General features: G+C 39.4%; 1 protein-coding gene across 6 annotated transcripts in view; it reads left to right on the forward strand.

The window, feature by feature from the left end:
* Nucleotides 1-15,330, forward strand: part of tim (timeless) — a 229,144-nt gene that overhangs the window by 151,643 nt on the left and 62,171 nt on the right. For all 6 annotated transcript variants that reach the window (XR_011715465.1, XM_071685093.1, XM_071685095.1 and 3 more), the window contains 3 exons: nt 12,003-12,267; nt 13,823-13,924; nt 14,933-15,067. Coding sequence is in view for 5 of the 6 variants with exons in the window: in XM_071685093.1 (XP_071541194.1) it covers nt 12,003-12,267; nt 13,823-13,924; nt 14,933-15,067 (502 nt within the window). In the remaining variant the exon portion in view is untranslated. The remainder of the gene's footprint in view (nt 1-12,002; nt 12,268-13,822; nt 13,925-14,932; nt 15,068-15,330) is intronic.

Genomic DNA, 15,330 nt, shown 5'->3' on the forward strand with positions numbered 1-15,330 from the left:
TGTGCGCAGGAGGGTGGATGTGCTGGAAATGAGATGTTTGAGGACATTATGTGGTGAGGTGGTTTGATCAAGTAAGTAACGTAAGGGTAAGAGAGATGTGTGGTAATAAAAAGTGTGGTTGAGAGAGGAGAAGAGGGTGTTTTGAAATGGTTTGGTCACATGGAGAGAATGAGTGAGGAAAGATTGACTAAGAGGATATATGTGTCAGAGGTGGAGGGAACGAGGAGAAGTGGGAGACCAAATTGGAGGTGGAAAGATGGAGTGAAAAAAGATTTTGAGCGATCAGGGCCTGAACATGCAGGAGGGTGAGAGGTGTGCAAGGAATAAAGTGAACTGGAACGATGTGGTATACCGGGGTTGACGTGTTGTCAATGGATTGAACCAGGGCATGTGAAGCGTCTGGGGTAAACCATGGAAAGTTCTGTGGGGCCTGGATGTGGAAAGGGAGGTGTGGTTTCGGTGCATTATTACATGACAGCTAGAGAGTGAGTGTGAACGAATGGGGCCTTTGTTGTCTTTTCCTAGCACTACCTAGCACACATGAGGGGGGAGGGGGGGTTATTTCATGTGTGGCAAGGTGGCGATGGGAATGAATAGAGGCAGACATTATGAATTATGTACATGTATGTATATGTCTGTGTGTGTATATATATGTATACGTTGAGATGTATAGGTATTTATATTTGCGTGTGTGGACGTGTATGTATGGTCTTTAATCCATGTTATGTGTATGTGGATGGGTTGGGCCAGTATTTCGTCTGTTTCCTTGCGCTACCTCGCTAACACGGGAGACAGCGACAAAGCAAAATAAATAAAATAAATACTTTATAATTATTTAAAAGGAATTCATCACTGTCTGATTAATTTATCCTGTGCCAAATTGTTTTATGTGCCATAGTTTTACTTCTGAATTGTTTTTTGTTGAATGAGTGCTTGCATGTGATTTGATGTATGATTCAGTCAATTTGTTGTTCAAAAAGGTTAACTTTGATTTAAGCATAACTATCGTGCTGATAAAGGATGTACACAGTACATGAATGCACAGATACCCCACTTCATACAGCTTTTCATAATGCGATTTTCCTATCATGCTATGGTTATTTTTACCATTGTCCTGCTTTTTGTGAAAAAGATTTGCAGTTATGTGACCAGTGTAAAAGCATGTGGACTCTTCTATGCAGATATTGCATGGTAGACTAGACATCATGAAAGCAGTGAATGAGAACTCATGTGAGGCAATCTACATGCTTACTAACTGTAACTTGTCCATTGTTGAGTGCAGACCTGTGATACACTCATGTTAGTGTGTGAATTTGCTGTTACTGTTGACTCCAGTGCTGTGTCATCTAGTCATCCTTCAGGTGCATCTCATAACCCCCTCCACTGAGCCATCAGTGAAGCAACAGAGGATGCTTTGATATTAAAAACAAAATTAAGAATACTCAGGCAGGCTGAAGCAGGCAAAGGTGCTTCGGCTACATTTGGTTGTGCAAGTGGCCTTGGGACAAGCACAATATGCACCGTTGAGATGAATGCTGACAGGATAAGGAACTCGGCAATGAACTCAAAATCTCTTTCTGCAAAGATAACTAAGAAATTCTCGCCTGGAAAAAAATGGAGAAGATACTCATAACATGGATTAAAGACCATACCTAGAAGAAAAATGTGGTCGGTTATATATCAAGCAGATTTGTCAGACGTGGCAATTTTGTCAAAAACCATGCTGAGGCTCGTTTATTTAGTGGTGGACCTCTAATTGGTTTAAAATTTTATTTGGTTTCCTCAAATACATTTGTTCTTCTTTTCCATTATATATATATAAAGCAGAAGTGGATCATAGGGTGGGGGAGGGGGCGAAAATTCTGGGAGCCTTGAAGAATGTGTGGAAGTCGAGAACAGTATCTCGGAAAGCAAAAATGGGTATGTTTGAAGGAATAGTGGTTCCAACAATGTTGTATGGTTGCGAGGCGTGGGCTATGGATAGAGTTGTGCGCAGGAGGATGGATGTGCTGGAAATGAGATGTTTGAGGACAATGTGTGGTGTGAGGTGGTTTGATCGAGTAAGTAACGTAAGGGTAAGAGAGATGTATGGAAATAAAAAGAGCGTGGTTGAGAGAGCAGAAGAGGGTGTTTTGAAATGGTTTGGGCACATGGTGAGAATGAGTGAGGAAAGATTGACCAAGAGGATATATGTGTCGGAGGTGGAGGGAACGAGGAGAAGAGGGAGACCAAATTGGAGGTGGAAAGATGGAGTGAAAAAGATTTTGTGTGATCGGGGCCTGAACATGCAGGAGGGTGAAAGGAGGGCAAGGAATAGAGTGAATTGGAGCGATGTGGTATACCGGGGTTGACGTGCTGTCAGTGGATTGAATCAGGGCATGTGAAGCGTCTGGGGTAAACCATGGAAAGCTGTGTAGGTATGTATATTTGCGTGTGTGGACGTATGTATATACATGTGTATGGGGGTAGGTTGGGCCATTTCTTTCGTCTGTTTCCTTGCGCTACCTCGCAAATGCGGGAGACAGTGACAAAGCAAAAAAAAAAAAATATATATATATATGTATATATATATATTTTTTTTTTATATATATATATTTTTCTTTCAAACTATTTGCCATTTCCCGTGTTAGCGAGGTAGCATTAAGAACAGAGAACTGGGCCTTTGAGTGAATATCCTCACCTGGCCCCCTTCTCTGTTCCTTCTTTTGGAAAAAAAAAAAAAAAAAAAAGAGGAGGATTTCCAGCCCCACACTCCCTCCCCTTTTAGTCGCCTTCTACGACACGCAGGGAATGCATGGGAAGTATTCTTTCTCCCCTATACCCAGGGATAATATATATATATATATATATATATATATATATATATATATATATATATATATATATATATAATGGCGAATAGTTTAAAGAAAAAGAAAAAGTCTGTGTGTATATATATATATGTATACATTGAGTTGTACAGGTATGTATATTTGCATGTGTGGACGTGTATGTATATACATGTGTATGCGGGTGGGTTGGGCCATTCTTTCGTCTGTTTCCTTGCGCTACCTCGCTCACGCGGGAGACAGCGACAAAGCAAAATAAATAAATAATAAATATATATATATATATATATATATATATTATCCCTGGGGATAGGGGAGAAAGAATACTTCCCACGTATTCCCTGCGTGTCGTAGAAGGCGTCTAGAGGGGAAGGGAGCGGGGGGGCTGGAAATCCTTCCCTCTCGTTTTTTTTTTTTAATTTTCCAAAAGAAGGAACAGAGAAGGGGTTCAGGTGAGGATATTCCCTCTAAGGCTCAGTCCTCTGTTCTTGGCGCTACCTCGCTAATGCGGGAAATGGCAAATAGTATGAAAGAAAAAGAAATATATATATATATATATATATATATATATATATATATATATATATATATATATATATATATATATATATATATATATTATCTATTTATTTTGCTTTGTCGCTGTCTCCCGCGTGGGCGAGGTAGCGCAAGGAAACAGACGAAAGAATGGCCCAACCCACCCACATACACATGTATATACATACACGTCCACACACGCAAATATACATACCTGTACATCTCAATGTATACATACATATAGACACACTTTTTCTTTTTCTTTAAACTATTCGCCATTTCCCGCGTTAGCGAGGTAGCGTTAAGAACAGAGGACTGGGCCTTTTTTGGAATATCCTCACCTGGCCCCATCTGTTCATTCTTTGGGGAAATTAAAAAAAAAATGAAAAAAAAACGAGAGGGGAGGATTTCCAGCCCCCCGCTCCCTCCCCTTTTAGTCGCCTTCTACCACACGCAGGGAATACGTGGGAAGTATTCTTAATCCCCTATCCCCAGGCATAACACACACAGACATAAACATATATATACACATGTACATAATTCATACTGTCTGCCCTTATTCATTTCCATTGGCACCTCGCCACACATGGAATAACAACCCCCTCCCCCCTCGTGTGTGTGAGGTAGTGCTAGGAAAAGACAACAAAGGCCCCATTCGTTCACACTCACTCTCTAGCTGTCATGTAATAATGCACCGAAAACTACAGCTCCCTTTCCACATCCAGGCTCCACAGAACTTTCCATGGTTTACCCCAGACACTTCACATGCCCTGGTTCAATCCATTGACAGCACGTCGACCCCGGTATACCACATCGTTCCAATTCACTCTATTCCTTGCACGCCTTTCACCCTCCTGCATGTTCAGGCCCCGATCACTCAAAATCTTTTTCACTCCATCTTTCCACCTCCAATTTGGTCTCCCACTTCTCCTCGTTCCCTCCACCTCTGACACGTATATATATCCTCTTTGTCAATCTTTCCTCACTTATTCTCTCCATGTGACCAAACCATTTCAAAACACCCTCTTCTGCTCTCTCAACCACACTATTTTTATTTCCACACATCTCTTACCCTTACATTACTTACTCGATCAAACCACCTCACACCACACACACACACACGTATATATATATATATATACACATACATACAGCGCTGGTGGCTGATTCATGTGAGAAACTGCAGAAGCTGGTGACTGAGTTTGGTAAAGTGTGTGAAAGAAGAAAGTTAAGAGTAAATGTGAATAAGAGCAAGGTAATTAGGTACAGTAGGGTTGAGGGTCAAGTCAATTGGGAGGTAAGTTTGAATGGAGAAAAACTGGAGGAAGTAGAGTGTTTTAGATATCTGGGAGTGGATCTGGCAGCGGATGGAACCATGGAAGCGGAAGTGGATCATAGGGTGGGGGAGGGGGCGAAAATCCTGGGAGCCTTGAAGAATGTGTGGAAGTCGAGAACATTATCTTGGAAAGCAAAAATGGGTATGTTTGAAGGAATAGTGGTTCCAACAATGTTGTATGGTTGCGAGGCGTGGGCTATGGATAGAGTTGTGCGCAGGAGGATGGATGTGCTGGAAATGAGATGTTTGAGGACAATGTGTGGTGTGAGGTGGTTTGATCGAGTAAGTAACGTAAGGGTAAGAGAGATGTGTGGAAATAAAAAGAGCATGGTTGAGAGAGCAGAAGAGGGTGTTTTGAAATGGTTTGGGCACATGGAGAGAATGAGTGAGGAAAGGTTGACCAAGAGGTTATATGTGTCGGAGGTGGAGGGAACGAGGAGAAGAGGGAGACCAAATTGGAGGTGGAAAGATGGAGTGAAAAAGATTTTGTGTGATCGGGGCCTGAACATGCAGGAGGGTGAAAGGAGGGCAAGGAATAGTGAATTGGAGCGATGTGGTATACCGGGGTTGATGTGCTGTCAGTGGATTGAATCAGGGCATGTGAAGCGTCTGGGGTAAACCATGGAAAGCTGTGTAGGTATGTATATTTGCGTGTGTGGACGTATGTATATACATGTGTATGGGGGTGGGTTGGGCCATTTCTTTCGTCTGTTTCCTTGCGCTACCTCGCAAATGCGGGAGACAGCGACAAAGCAAAAAAAAAAAAAAAAAAAAAAAATATACGGTATTCTCATTAGCCACTTGGCTACAAATTGAATGCTTATAGTAAATTTAGTGTGTTTGAAGGTTCATACTTTAAAGATTTATTGGTATGTAGTGGTATTGTTAGGGTCTGTTGGAAGGTGGAAATTGAAGGTTTGCTTTACATTTTGAGAGGTGATTGGGTAATTGATACTGCTGATTCCACAGCTATTGAGTGGAGATGGGGATTGCTGGGAGTTATAGAAATTAAGGAGACTGTTAGAGAGGGATAACTGTTAGGGGAAAAGGAAGATGTTGGAGAGAATGAAATGTATTGAGAGATTGATATTGGAGATGGAAAAGGGTGTTTAGAAGTAATAATACTTACGTAGTTTTTATTCATAATTACACCACGCATAGAAATTGTTCAGCCCACATGCTCACCTTTCGTCATTTTGTTCCCGTCAAAGTATACTGTACTTTTTTTTTCACTGATTTCTTACATTTACCTTCAGAAATGTCTTGCCTAAACTAGTAATGTTGGCAATAGTCACAAAGTAAATGCATGATTGTTACTCATAATTTTGCCTTGTATAAATGTTGTTCAACCCACGTTTACCTTCTCGTTAAGTTATTTAGTACATTTTTATTTTACACTTGCATATAAACATTTACATTGCACATAACAGCTAGAGAGTAGAGGTTGAGCGACTGTGGCCTTTCTTCATTTGTTCCTGGCCCTACCTGGCTAACAAAGGGAATGGTGATCAGGTTCGATAAAAATAAACTCTTCGGGAACATGTTACTCAACTCTTGTTTATAATTTGGGAGAAAATTATAATGAAAATACATAATCATAGCTAATGATTACATTGTCTAAGTTTTGTTCAAACAGAGCATGTACCATTCATGGTCAAAATATATGGGGCCCTTCTATTTTGAAATTATTTTTTTACAGTTCACTTCAGAACTATCATACCATTTTTATAGTATCTTCCATCACCATGAAGGTGAAAAAAAAAAAGAAAACTACATTAACTACCAACATAAGTGCATTTCTGTCCACTTGAAGATTATTCTAACATGGTGACACACACACACACACACACACACACACACACACAGACACACACAGAAAGTACATATACTGTTAGATGATTATAGATTATTAGGAGGAACCTTGTGTTACTGTTCAGTTAGTGGGAAGTGAAGAAGAATATGGGAAATATGAAGAAATGTAACTTACAGAATGATTATAGAGAGATTATGTGGGGCTGCAAGTGAGGCATCCCCACTGAACTAGTGTATGGAGGATATTACGGAATAGCTTCTAGTTTTCTCCATGTAAGGCTAACGGAGAACTTTGGTAACAGATTGCAGGCAAAGAGCTAGAATATTTCAAAAAGAAAGTTTTCCAATACCTTCCCCAAATGTACCAACTACTCATTAGGCTCATACTTATTTTTAAAGTGGTGTGATATTTCTACTTGTATTAATTTTTTTCACAACCAGTAAAGTAGTGTGTAAGAGATTTGAGGTAAGAGTACAGTAAAGAGAAAGAAGCAAATCCTTCGGTTTCCTCCCAACACTTGGCAGCAATCTCCCTCACCCTGAAAGATAGTGTGAAAGGTGTAATATTTATAGATTTTTTTTCATTTTCAGTGGGAGACCAAATTGGAGGTGGAAAGATGGAGTGAAAAAAATTTTAAGCGATCAGGGCCAGAACATGCAGGAGGGTGAAAGGCGTGCAAGGAATAGTGAATTGGAATGGTGGTATACCGGGGTTGACATACTGTCATCGGATTGAACCAGGGCATGTGAAGCGTTTGGGGTAAACCATGGAAAGTTTTGTGGGGCCTGGATGAGTACGAAGTGGCCTTTGCTTTTTCCTAACGCTACCTCGCATGCATGCATGGGGAGGGGGTTGTCTTTTCATGTGTGGCAGGGTGGTGATGGGAATGAATAAAGGCAGCAAGTATGAACTGTATACATGTGTATATATGAATATGTCTGTTTATTTATATGTTGAAATGTATAGGTATGTATATGTGCATGTGTGGTGGGTGGGTTGGGCCATTCTTTCGACTGTTTCCTTGCACTACCTCGCTAATGTGGGAGATAGCGACAAAGTATAATAGATAAATGAATATTCTTATTTACCACAAACACTGTCACCTCTGTCTTTCTATTTTATCTGTGTATTAGCCGTTTCTTTTTAATATTAATCTGTCATTTCATAAGTTTTTCTTTTTCCTTCCACCTTGTTAAAATTCCTGGACCATGCCAACCTATTAAGGGTTAAAAACACAAAAACAAGCGAGCATTTCCTCTCTTGGCTGATATTACGCTATTCCCATATTTTTCAAAAACTGGAACTGTACTTCTGCTGGCACTTGCTGTCAACACTGCAGAAGCAACTTGCCTGTCTGTCTTGCCTCATGTTAGATTTACACTCACCCTACTTCAGTGGTATCAAATGTAATGCACTTTTCATATAATTAAGAAACAGCCATACTTGCATTACACAGACCTGACATATCCCCTACAACTATCACTTCACGTCACTGGCTTCTTGCTTGGCAGGTGACACACTAGCTTTTGAGTACTTCATGTATCAATAGGAGTACAGATGCACAGTTTTATATAGACCTTAAGTCTGCTTATGTTGTTACAAATAGAAGTATCATCCTGAACAACCCTGTTAATTGAATCATATACACACATGTATCAGTGTGCATATTAGAATATTATTCCAATGTCTTGGTGAGAGGCACCCTCATTATCTCTCCCTTTTACCCCAGGGACAGCACAGGTAGGGTCTATCAGTACAAGACTGTTCAATATTTTTTCTTGCATTGACTCCTGTCCAAACTTGGTCATAACATTGTTCTTAGGTATCCTGACTGTCACATTCTAACAGGAGAAATTCCAAATATGTAAATGTCATTTACATAACTGACACACATAAGTGTTGCATTTGATTTCTGATTTAACCACCATGAATCCTGAAAGCCTTTGACAAAGTTGATGACAGAGCCACACTGAGTGTGTGACCATATTAGCTTGGTCAGGGGTACTTTGGATTTCTACAGTGAGGTGTGTTGTCAGTCGGCATTACAAAGTACATCCTTAAGATTAAATTTGGGCAGGAGTTGATGCAAGAGAATATTGAACACATAGCCTGATGTCAGCATCAGAATTGATGGGTTTTTACCTACTGTATGCACTGCCAGTAATTACTAATTGTGCTATTCAGTTGAATATTGTTGATCCATTTTCTTGTTGTCCAAATAAGGGTTATGAAATTTGTCTTGTATTGTCTTTTGTCAAACAAAATTGTCAAATTTCCTCAGTCCTTGAAATTGTCACGGGACTCGCTTTCACTGTTATTTCCAAGTATCTTGTCCTACAATTGCTCTAAACTGTGCACAACACTTCATTTTTTTTTTTTTTTTTTTTTTTTTTTTTTTGCTTTGTCGCTGTCTCCCGCGTTTGCGAGGTAGCGCAAGGAAACAGACGAAAGAAATGGCCCAACCCACCCCCATACACATGTATATACATACGTCCACACACGCAAATATACATACCTACACAGCTTTCCATGGTTTACCCCAGACGCTTCACATGCCTTGATTCAATCCACTGACAGCACGTCAACCCCGGTATACCACATCGATCCAATTCACTCTATTCCTTGCCCTCCTTTCACCCTCCTGCATGTTCAGGCCCCGATCACACAAAATCTTTTTCACTCCATCTTTCCACCTCCAATTTGGTCTCCCTCTTCTCGTTCCCTCCACCTCCGACACATATATTCTCTTGGTCAATCTTTCCTCACTCATTCTCTCCATGTGCCCGAACCATTTCAAAACACCCTCTTCTGCTCTCTCAACCACGCTCTTTTTATTTCCACACATCTCTCTTACCCTTACGTTACTTACTCGATCAAACCACCTCACACCACATATTGTCCTCAAACATCTCATTTCCAGCACATCCATCCTCCTGCGCACAACTCTATCCATAGCCCACGCCTCGCAACCATACAACATTGTTGGAACCACTATTCCTTCAAACATACCCATTTTTGCTTTCCGAGATAATGTTCTCGACTTCCACACATTCTTCAAGGCTCCCAGAATTTTCACCCCCTCCCCCACCCTATGATCCACTTCCGCTTCCATGGTTCCATCCACTGCCAGATCCACTCCCAGATATCTAAAACACTTCACTTCCTCCAGTTTTTCTCCATTCAAACTCACCTCCCAATTGACTTGACCCTCAACCCTACTGTACCTAATAACCTTGCTCTTATTCACATTTACTCTTAACTTTCTTCTTTCACACACTTTACCAAACTCAGTCAGCAGCTTCTGCAGTTTCTCACATGAATCAGCCACCAGCGCTGTATCATCAGCGAACAACAACTGACTCACTTCCCAAGCTCTCTCATCCCCAACAGGCTTCATACTTGCCCCTCTTTCCAAAACTCTTGCATTCACCTCCCTAACAACCCCATCCATAAACAAATTAAACAACCATGGAGACATCACACACCCCTGCCGCAAACCTACATTCACTGAGAACCAATCACTTTCCTCTCTTCCTACACGTACACATGCCTTACATCCTCGATAAAAACTTTTCACTGCTTGTAACAACTTGCCTCCCACACCATATATTCTTAATACCTTCCACAGAGCATCTCTATCAACTCTATCATATGCCTTCTCCAGATCCATAAAATGCTACATACAAATCCATTTGCTTTTCTAAGTATTTCTCACATACATTCTTCAAAGCAAACACCTGATCCACACATCCTCTACCACTTCTGAAACCACACTGCTCTTCCCCAATCTGATGCTCTGTACATGCCTTCACCCTCTCAATCAATATCCTCCCATATAATTCACCAGGAATACTCAACAAACTTATACCTCTGTAATTTGAGCACTCACTCTTATCCCCTTTGCCTTTGTACAATGGCACTATGCACGCATTCCGCCAATCCTCAGGCACCTCACCATGAGTCATACATACATTAAATAACCTTACCAACCAGTCAACAATACAGTCACCCCCTTTTTTAATAAATTCCACTGCAATACCATCCAAACCTGCTGATCCTAACTCCATTATGATATGACTCGTTCACTCAGCAGATCAGCGCAAATGGTTAGGCTGTAACATACCTTATTTTAGCGTCGTCATGATGTAATACCAACAGATCTTATGTCTGTCTCTTACAACCTGGAACATCAGACCTCTTAAATTTCATTATGCTCATTTTTATAGCAGTCAGCTCTGACTGCACCTCTTTCAAGGTTTCATACAGGTACAGGTTGATGGAGAGCACACTGCTTTGCCCGACAGTATCTCTCTATATTTTTTGATACATGGTTTATGTTGTAGGTCTACAACCATAGATAGTCTCATTCACTCTTAATGAAAAAGTTAGTATATCATATTAGTACAGATTTTATAGTCCTTTCCACTGAGGCTTATGATGGTCTAAAACACAGAAGAGGTGCTGAAGAACCTCGTAGCTATACAATAATGTTAAATATTAGTGTGTATAGGCCCAAAACGCACCAGTCTTGTTAGGGCTGAGGGAGCAGTTTGATAATTGTACAGGGCGTTGTCATATTATAAGACATAATACACCTAAGTTATAGGTATGTTTGGCAAGCTACAGAACTTCATGACCCCAGACATTTCAAGTGTTGCGTCTACTCTAGACCTGATAGACACGCTTTTGAAGAAAACATTGCCAAGGGCCCGAGACCTTGTGATTTCAGGCCTCAAGGCCTTTGACACAGACCTTTGTAACCACTTCATTGATACTGATTGACTTAAGCTGGGTCATGAGTTGCAGTCTGTCGTATGAAATATATTCTCTTCGTTACATTGTGTCACGAGTTGCAGTCTGTCGTACAAAATATCACATTCTCTATATGTATTACATCACCCACAGAGTGTGTGCATCTCTCACTGTATATTGTATATATTACACACTTTGTATTTAAATTCTCTGTCTCCCTTTTGTATTATCATCAATGGCAGTATCATGACTCTCCTTCCTTTTCTGATGGGATAACCTTTTAGGTCATTAGGCCCCCATCTGGCTTACCTATCACCTTCTACTCACTGTAGGATAATAGATTCCATTTATATATATTTACTTTAAATTTTTGCATTTTCTTAGTCCAACGACACAATATTGTTTATATATAACTAGACCCTATTTATTTTAATGTTCATGTAAAGATTGTGTTTATTTTTCTATAAAGAATGTATCACAGAATCTGTATTATAATGTATGCATTGCTTCCTACAGTTGTAGTTAGAAATGAATGCTGTTTCGTTTTTGGACACATTGAACAATATTATTGTGTTCAACTTTTCACAAATTTATTGGAGGGTAACATCAGAGTTAAACATTAGAGGGAGTTATATTTCCATAAAAATGAGTAGTGAGGTATGGCATTGATGTATATACAATGTTGATAAATATGTTAATTCATAAGATGTTCTTTAATGCCTGCTTTCTACCTTAGACTGAGCCTCTGTCTAACAAATCGGAAGGGGAAGTGAGTTTAGAATGCGACGTAATGCAAGTTAGTAGTGATTCTGAGGACTCCATAGAAGCCCCTCAGCTCTCCACACCACATTCACTCAAAATAGCAAAGAAAAAGGACCCAGATAAAAGCATCAATGCAAGCAACCTCCAGCAGAAGAGCCTAATGACCCAGAGAGATGAAACACAGAAGCAAGAGGAAAAGTTTATCCTTGAGAACAGGGATATTGCTGATAGTGGACAAGGTTAGTTACTTGCCATGATTTGCTGTTTATTGGTATTTTTGTGTCAGCTATTATTTAAACTGTTGTACATTTACTACTTTAGGAATTACACAGTTCTAGTTTTCTGTGCTCAGAACATGTGTCTCAGCCTTGTTTTTGTGAGTTGCAGACTCTTGGTATGGTGTAATACCACACATCTGTATAAATCAATACAAAAAAAATATATTTATTCTTCTGAGCAGTAATACAGAGATCTGGAAAAACTTTCCTGTGGATTCACATTTAGCACTTATTTCTGCAAGAAATCATTACAAGTAAGTTATTTGTGATGTGAAGCATTCCTTCATCCAAAGATGGTGCAAAAACCTCGCTTCTTCATCTACTGATAAGTTTTTCCTCTCTTTAGCTAAAAGCATCTTTAATGACTTTTGTCACAGTACCCTCCTTGTACTTTTCCATTTGGACAATACTCTAATTGACTGCCATTGGTTCTATTTTCTCGCCAAACCATCATTGTAAGGGCAAGCAGTCAACCTGCAGGTCTTGCATACATAATGACCCCATAGAAAATACATTGATTGCTGGCTGACATAAGTGATAAGGAGGAACATTTATGATGAGGAAAGTGAAGAAGAATAACTTGAGAAATGTGAAGAAATAAGTGACTTCAAGAACGATTTTCATTGAAGTACATAAGTGGGAGGGAGGCTAGCATGGGAAGCGTCACCACTAAACATCATGATTGGAGATATTTTCTCCGTATAATTCTAAGGTGATGGAGGACTTTTTCAGTGACATGATCTATAGAAAGCTAAATGTTTCTGAAAAAAAAAAAACCTCATTATCTAGCCTACTTTTGAGGGCTTCTTGCTATCTTCATGCCAATTTTGTGAATAGTGTAATATTTCCAAATATCATATTATTCCCCACAAAGACTGTATCTGTGTATAACATAAGTGTAAAGTATGAAACAAACAAACCAGGTTTATGATGAATAAATGCGAGATCTTCCCACCCAAACATGCCAACCTCTCACCCTCCTCAATTATATTTAAAGTGAGTGGTGTGATATTCTAAATAAACTGATATTACTCACAAATGCCTTGCTTTTGTATGAAATAAGAGTGCAGAGGGAAAACCTTTTCAAAGAAAAAAGAACATTTCCAAAGCCTCTCATATCAGGAGCTTTCAAATGTGTCAATCACATCCCCCATCCCCACTCGGCAGTGAAACAAGCTTAGGTATTTATATAACTTTTTTGACTTTCAAAATTCAGATCTACCAATTTTTAATTCGCCTTGGCTGCTAAAGATGCCACCACACACACATAGATTTTAAAGACCATACCTGCCATTTAAGGGTTAATGGTGGAACAGCAGTACATAAGCAGATAGGAAGCTTGTTATATTCTCTTTTTTTCTCCCTGACAAGTCATAGAATTGGTTTTGAGCACTAGTATCTTTTACTAGTCTTGTCTAGGCTACAAAAATAATCTGTGGAAATAAAAGTAGCTATCAGATGTTTTGATTTATGTGTAAGGTAATTATCTAATGTATGAATTGTTGCCCTCTAACAGGTGTAGTCTTTGACAAAATTGAAGGAAGTGTAGAAGGCAACATGACATTCACAGAGGACAGCACTGATTGGGATGACAACGCATCGGTCATCTACCTTACGGGTACCTTCCAGTGTTTGTGTATATGTATTTTGACATGTATATAGTTATAGAGTGAAGTTAATGTTATACGTATGCTTGTGTGTGTAATTACTTTGATGTATGGGGAGGGAGTATTTATGTATGCTGTCTGCACTAACCGTGTCCTAAGTCACCGTTTTCCTTTTACCCACCACTTTTGTAATTTATTAGAATATCAAGACAAGGCCAAATTGTTGCTAAGAGTAGGTTTTATGATGGTCTCTCGTTCATGTGGGTTTTTTCTTTTTTTCATACTTGTTTGTAGTTTCTTGCTTTAGTTCCAGGAACAGACAATCAAAATGCCTTGTTCATGTGGGTTTGTTTTTTAATTCTCACAGGGCTCTGTCCTTGAATGAGAAATGTAAGTTTTGAAGTATGAAAACCATTTCTCTCCCAGGGGCTCACCCTTATGAGGATCCACATATTTTCCCATCTCATTACTAATTCCTCTGAAAAACCATTTCTTGTGTATGAAAGTAATGAAGTTTTCAAAACATGCCACCAACTTTCATCACCAGTTTTAGCATAAGCCTGAGGAGGTTGCTCTATAATTGTTGGGTCTCTGTGAACAAGCAAAAACCAGCCTTAAGAATAATATGGTCACTGAGGATAAGTGATATCCTGGCACATACACCTGATTTAAGGGATGGAAAGGTGTTTTAACTCTCCCTTGAGCAAGTGCTTTTTGATTACTGCTTTGCAGCAGAAGGCAATAGCATTGTCAAACCTGCAAGATATGCTGTGAGGGCAGTGTGCTAACCCTGCTTTTGCAGAAATATCATAACAGGTACTCTAAGGTTGGTACTCCATAGCGAGGTGGATTTTCATACTTCAGAAACTTTCTTTGATTTTTATATAAATTGAGACAAATACTTTATTTTCCCATATTTTATTTGTATACACTGAAAAGAGTATTGCTTTGGATGAGGAGAGTGAACGTTGATTCATTTGTAAAAATGCAGTATTAAAACTTAAATTTTTTATCAACAGATAAACTAAAAGAAGAAGGGTATGGGAGTCAAGTACAGTGGCTGCAGTTACAACTCTTGGAAGCGTGTTACTCAAAAGTCAAATTTGTGGGCCCAGATGTTCCCAGACCTGAGCCTGTGGCCTTTCACTTCACCTGTGAGTATACATAAAGGGTTTATAGTAACTTGCATATGCATATCTGCATTATGAATTATCTTATTTACTGTGTTATAATGTATAAATCTTAATGACATTTCATAACTTATACTATGTGCCACTTCTAGCATTTAAAGCTGGGTACCTCAGGAATTTATTTGTATGTAACATTTTGGTTACCACTCATCTGAATACAGTGAACTCTTATAATGACGTTTCAGTAGAATATAAAACTTTTGGTGAAAACTCTTGTATACTGAGGT

This window comes from Panulirus ornatus, chromosome 39 (assembly GCF_036320965.1).
Source record: "Panulirus ornatus isolate Po-2019 chromosome 39, ASM3632096v1, whole genome shotgun sequence".
NCBI classification, from domain to species: Eukaryota; Metazoa; Arthropoda; class Malacostraca; order Decapoda; family Palinuridae; genus Panulirus; species Panulirus ornatus.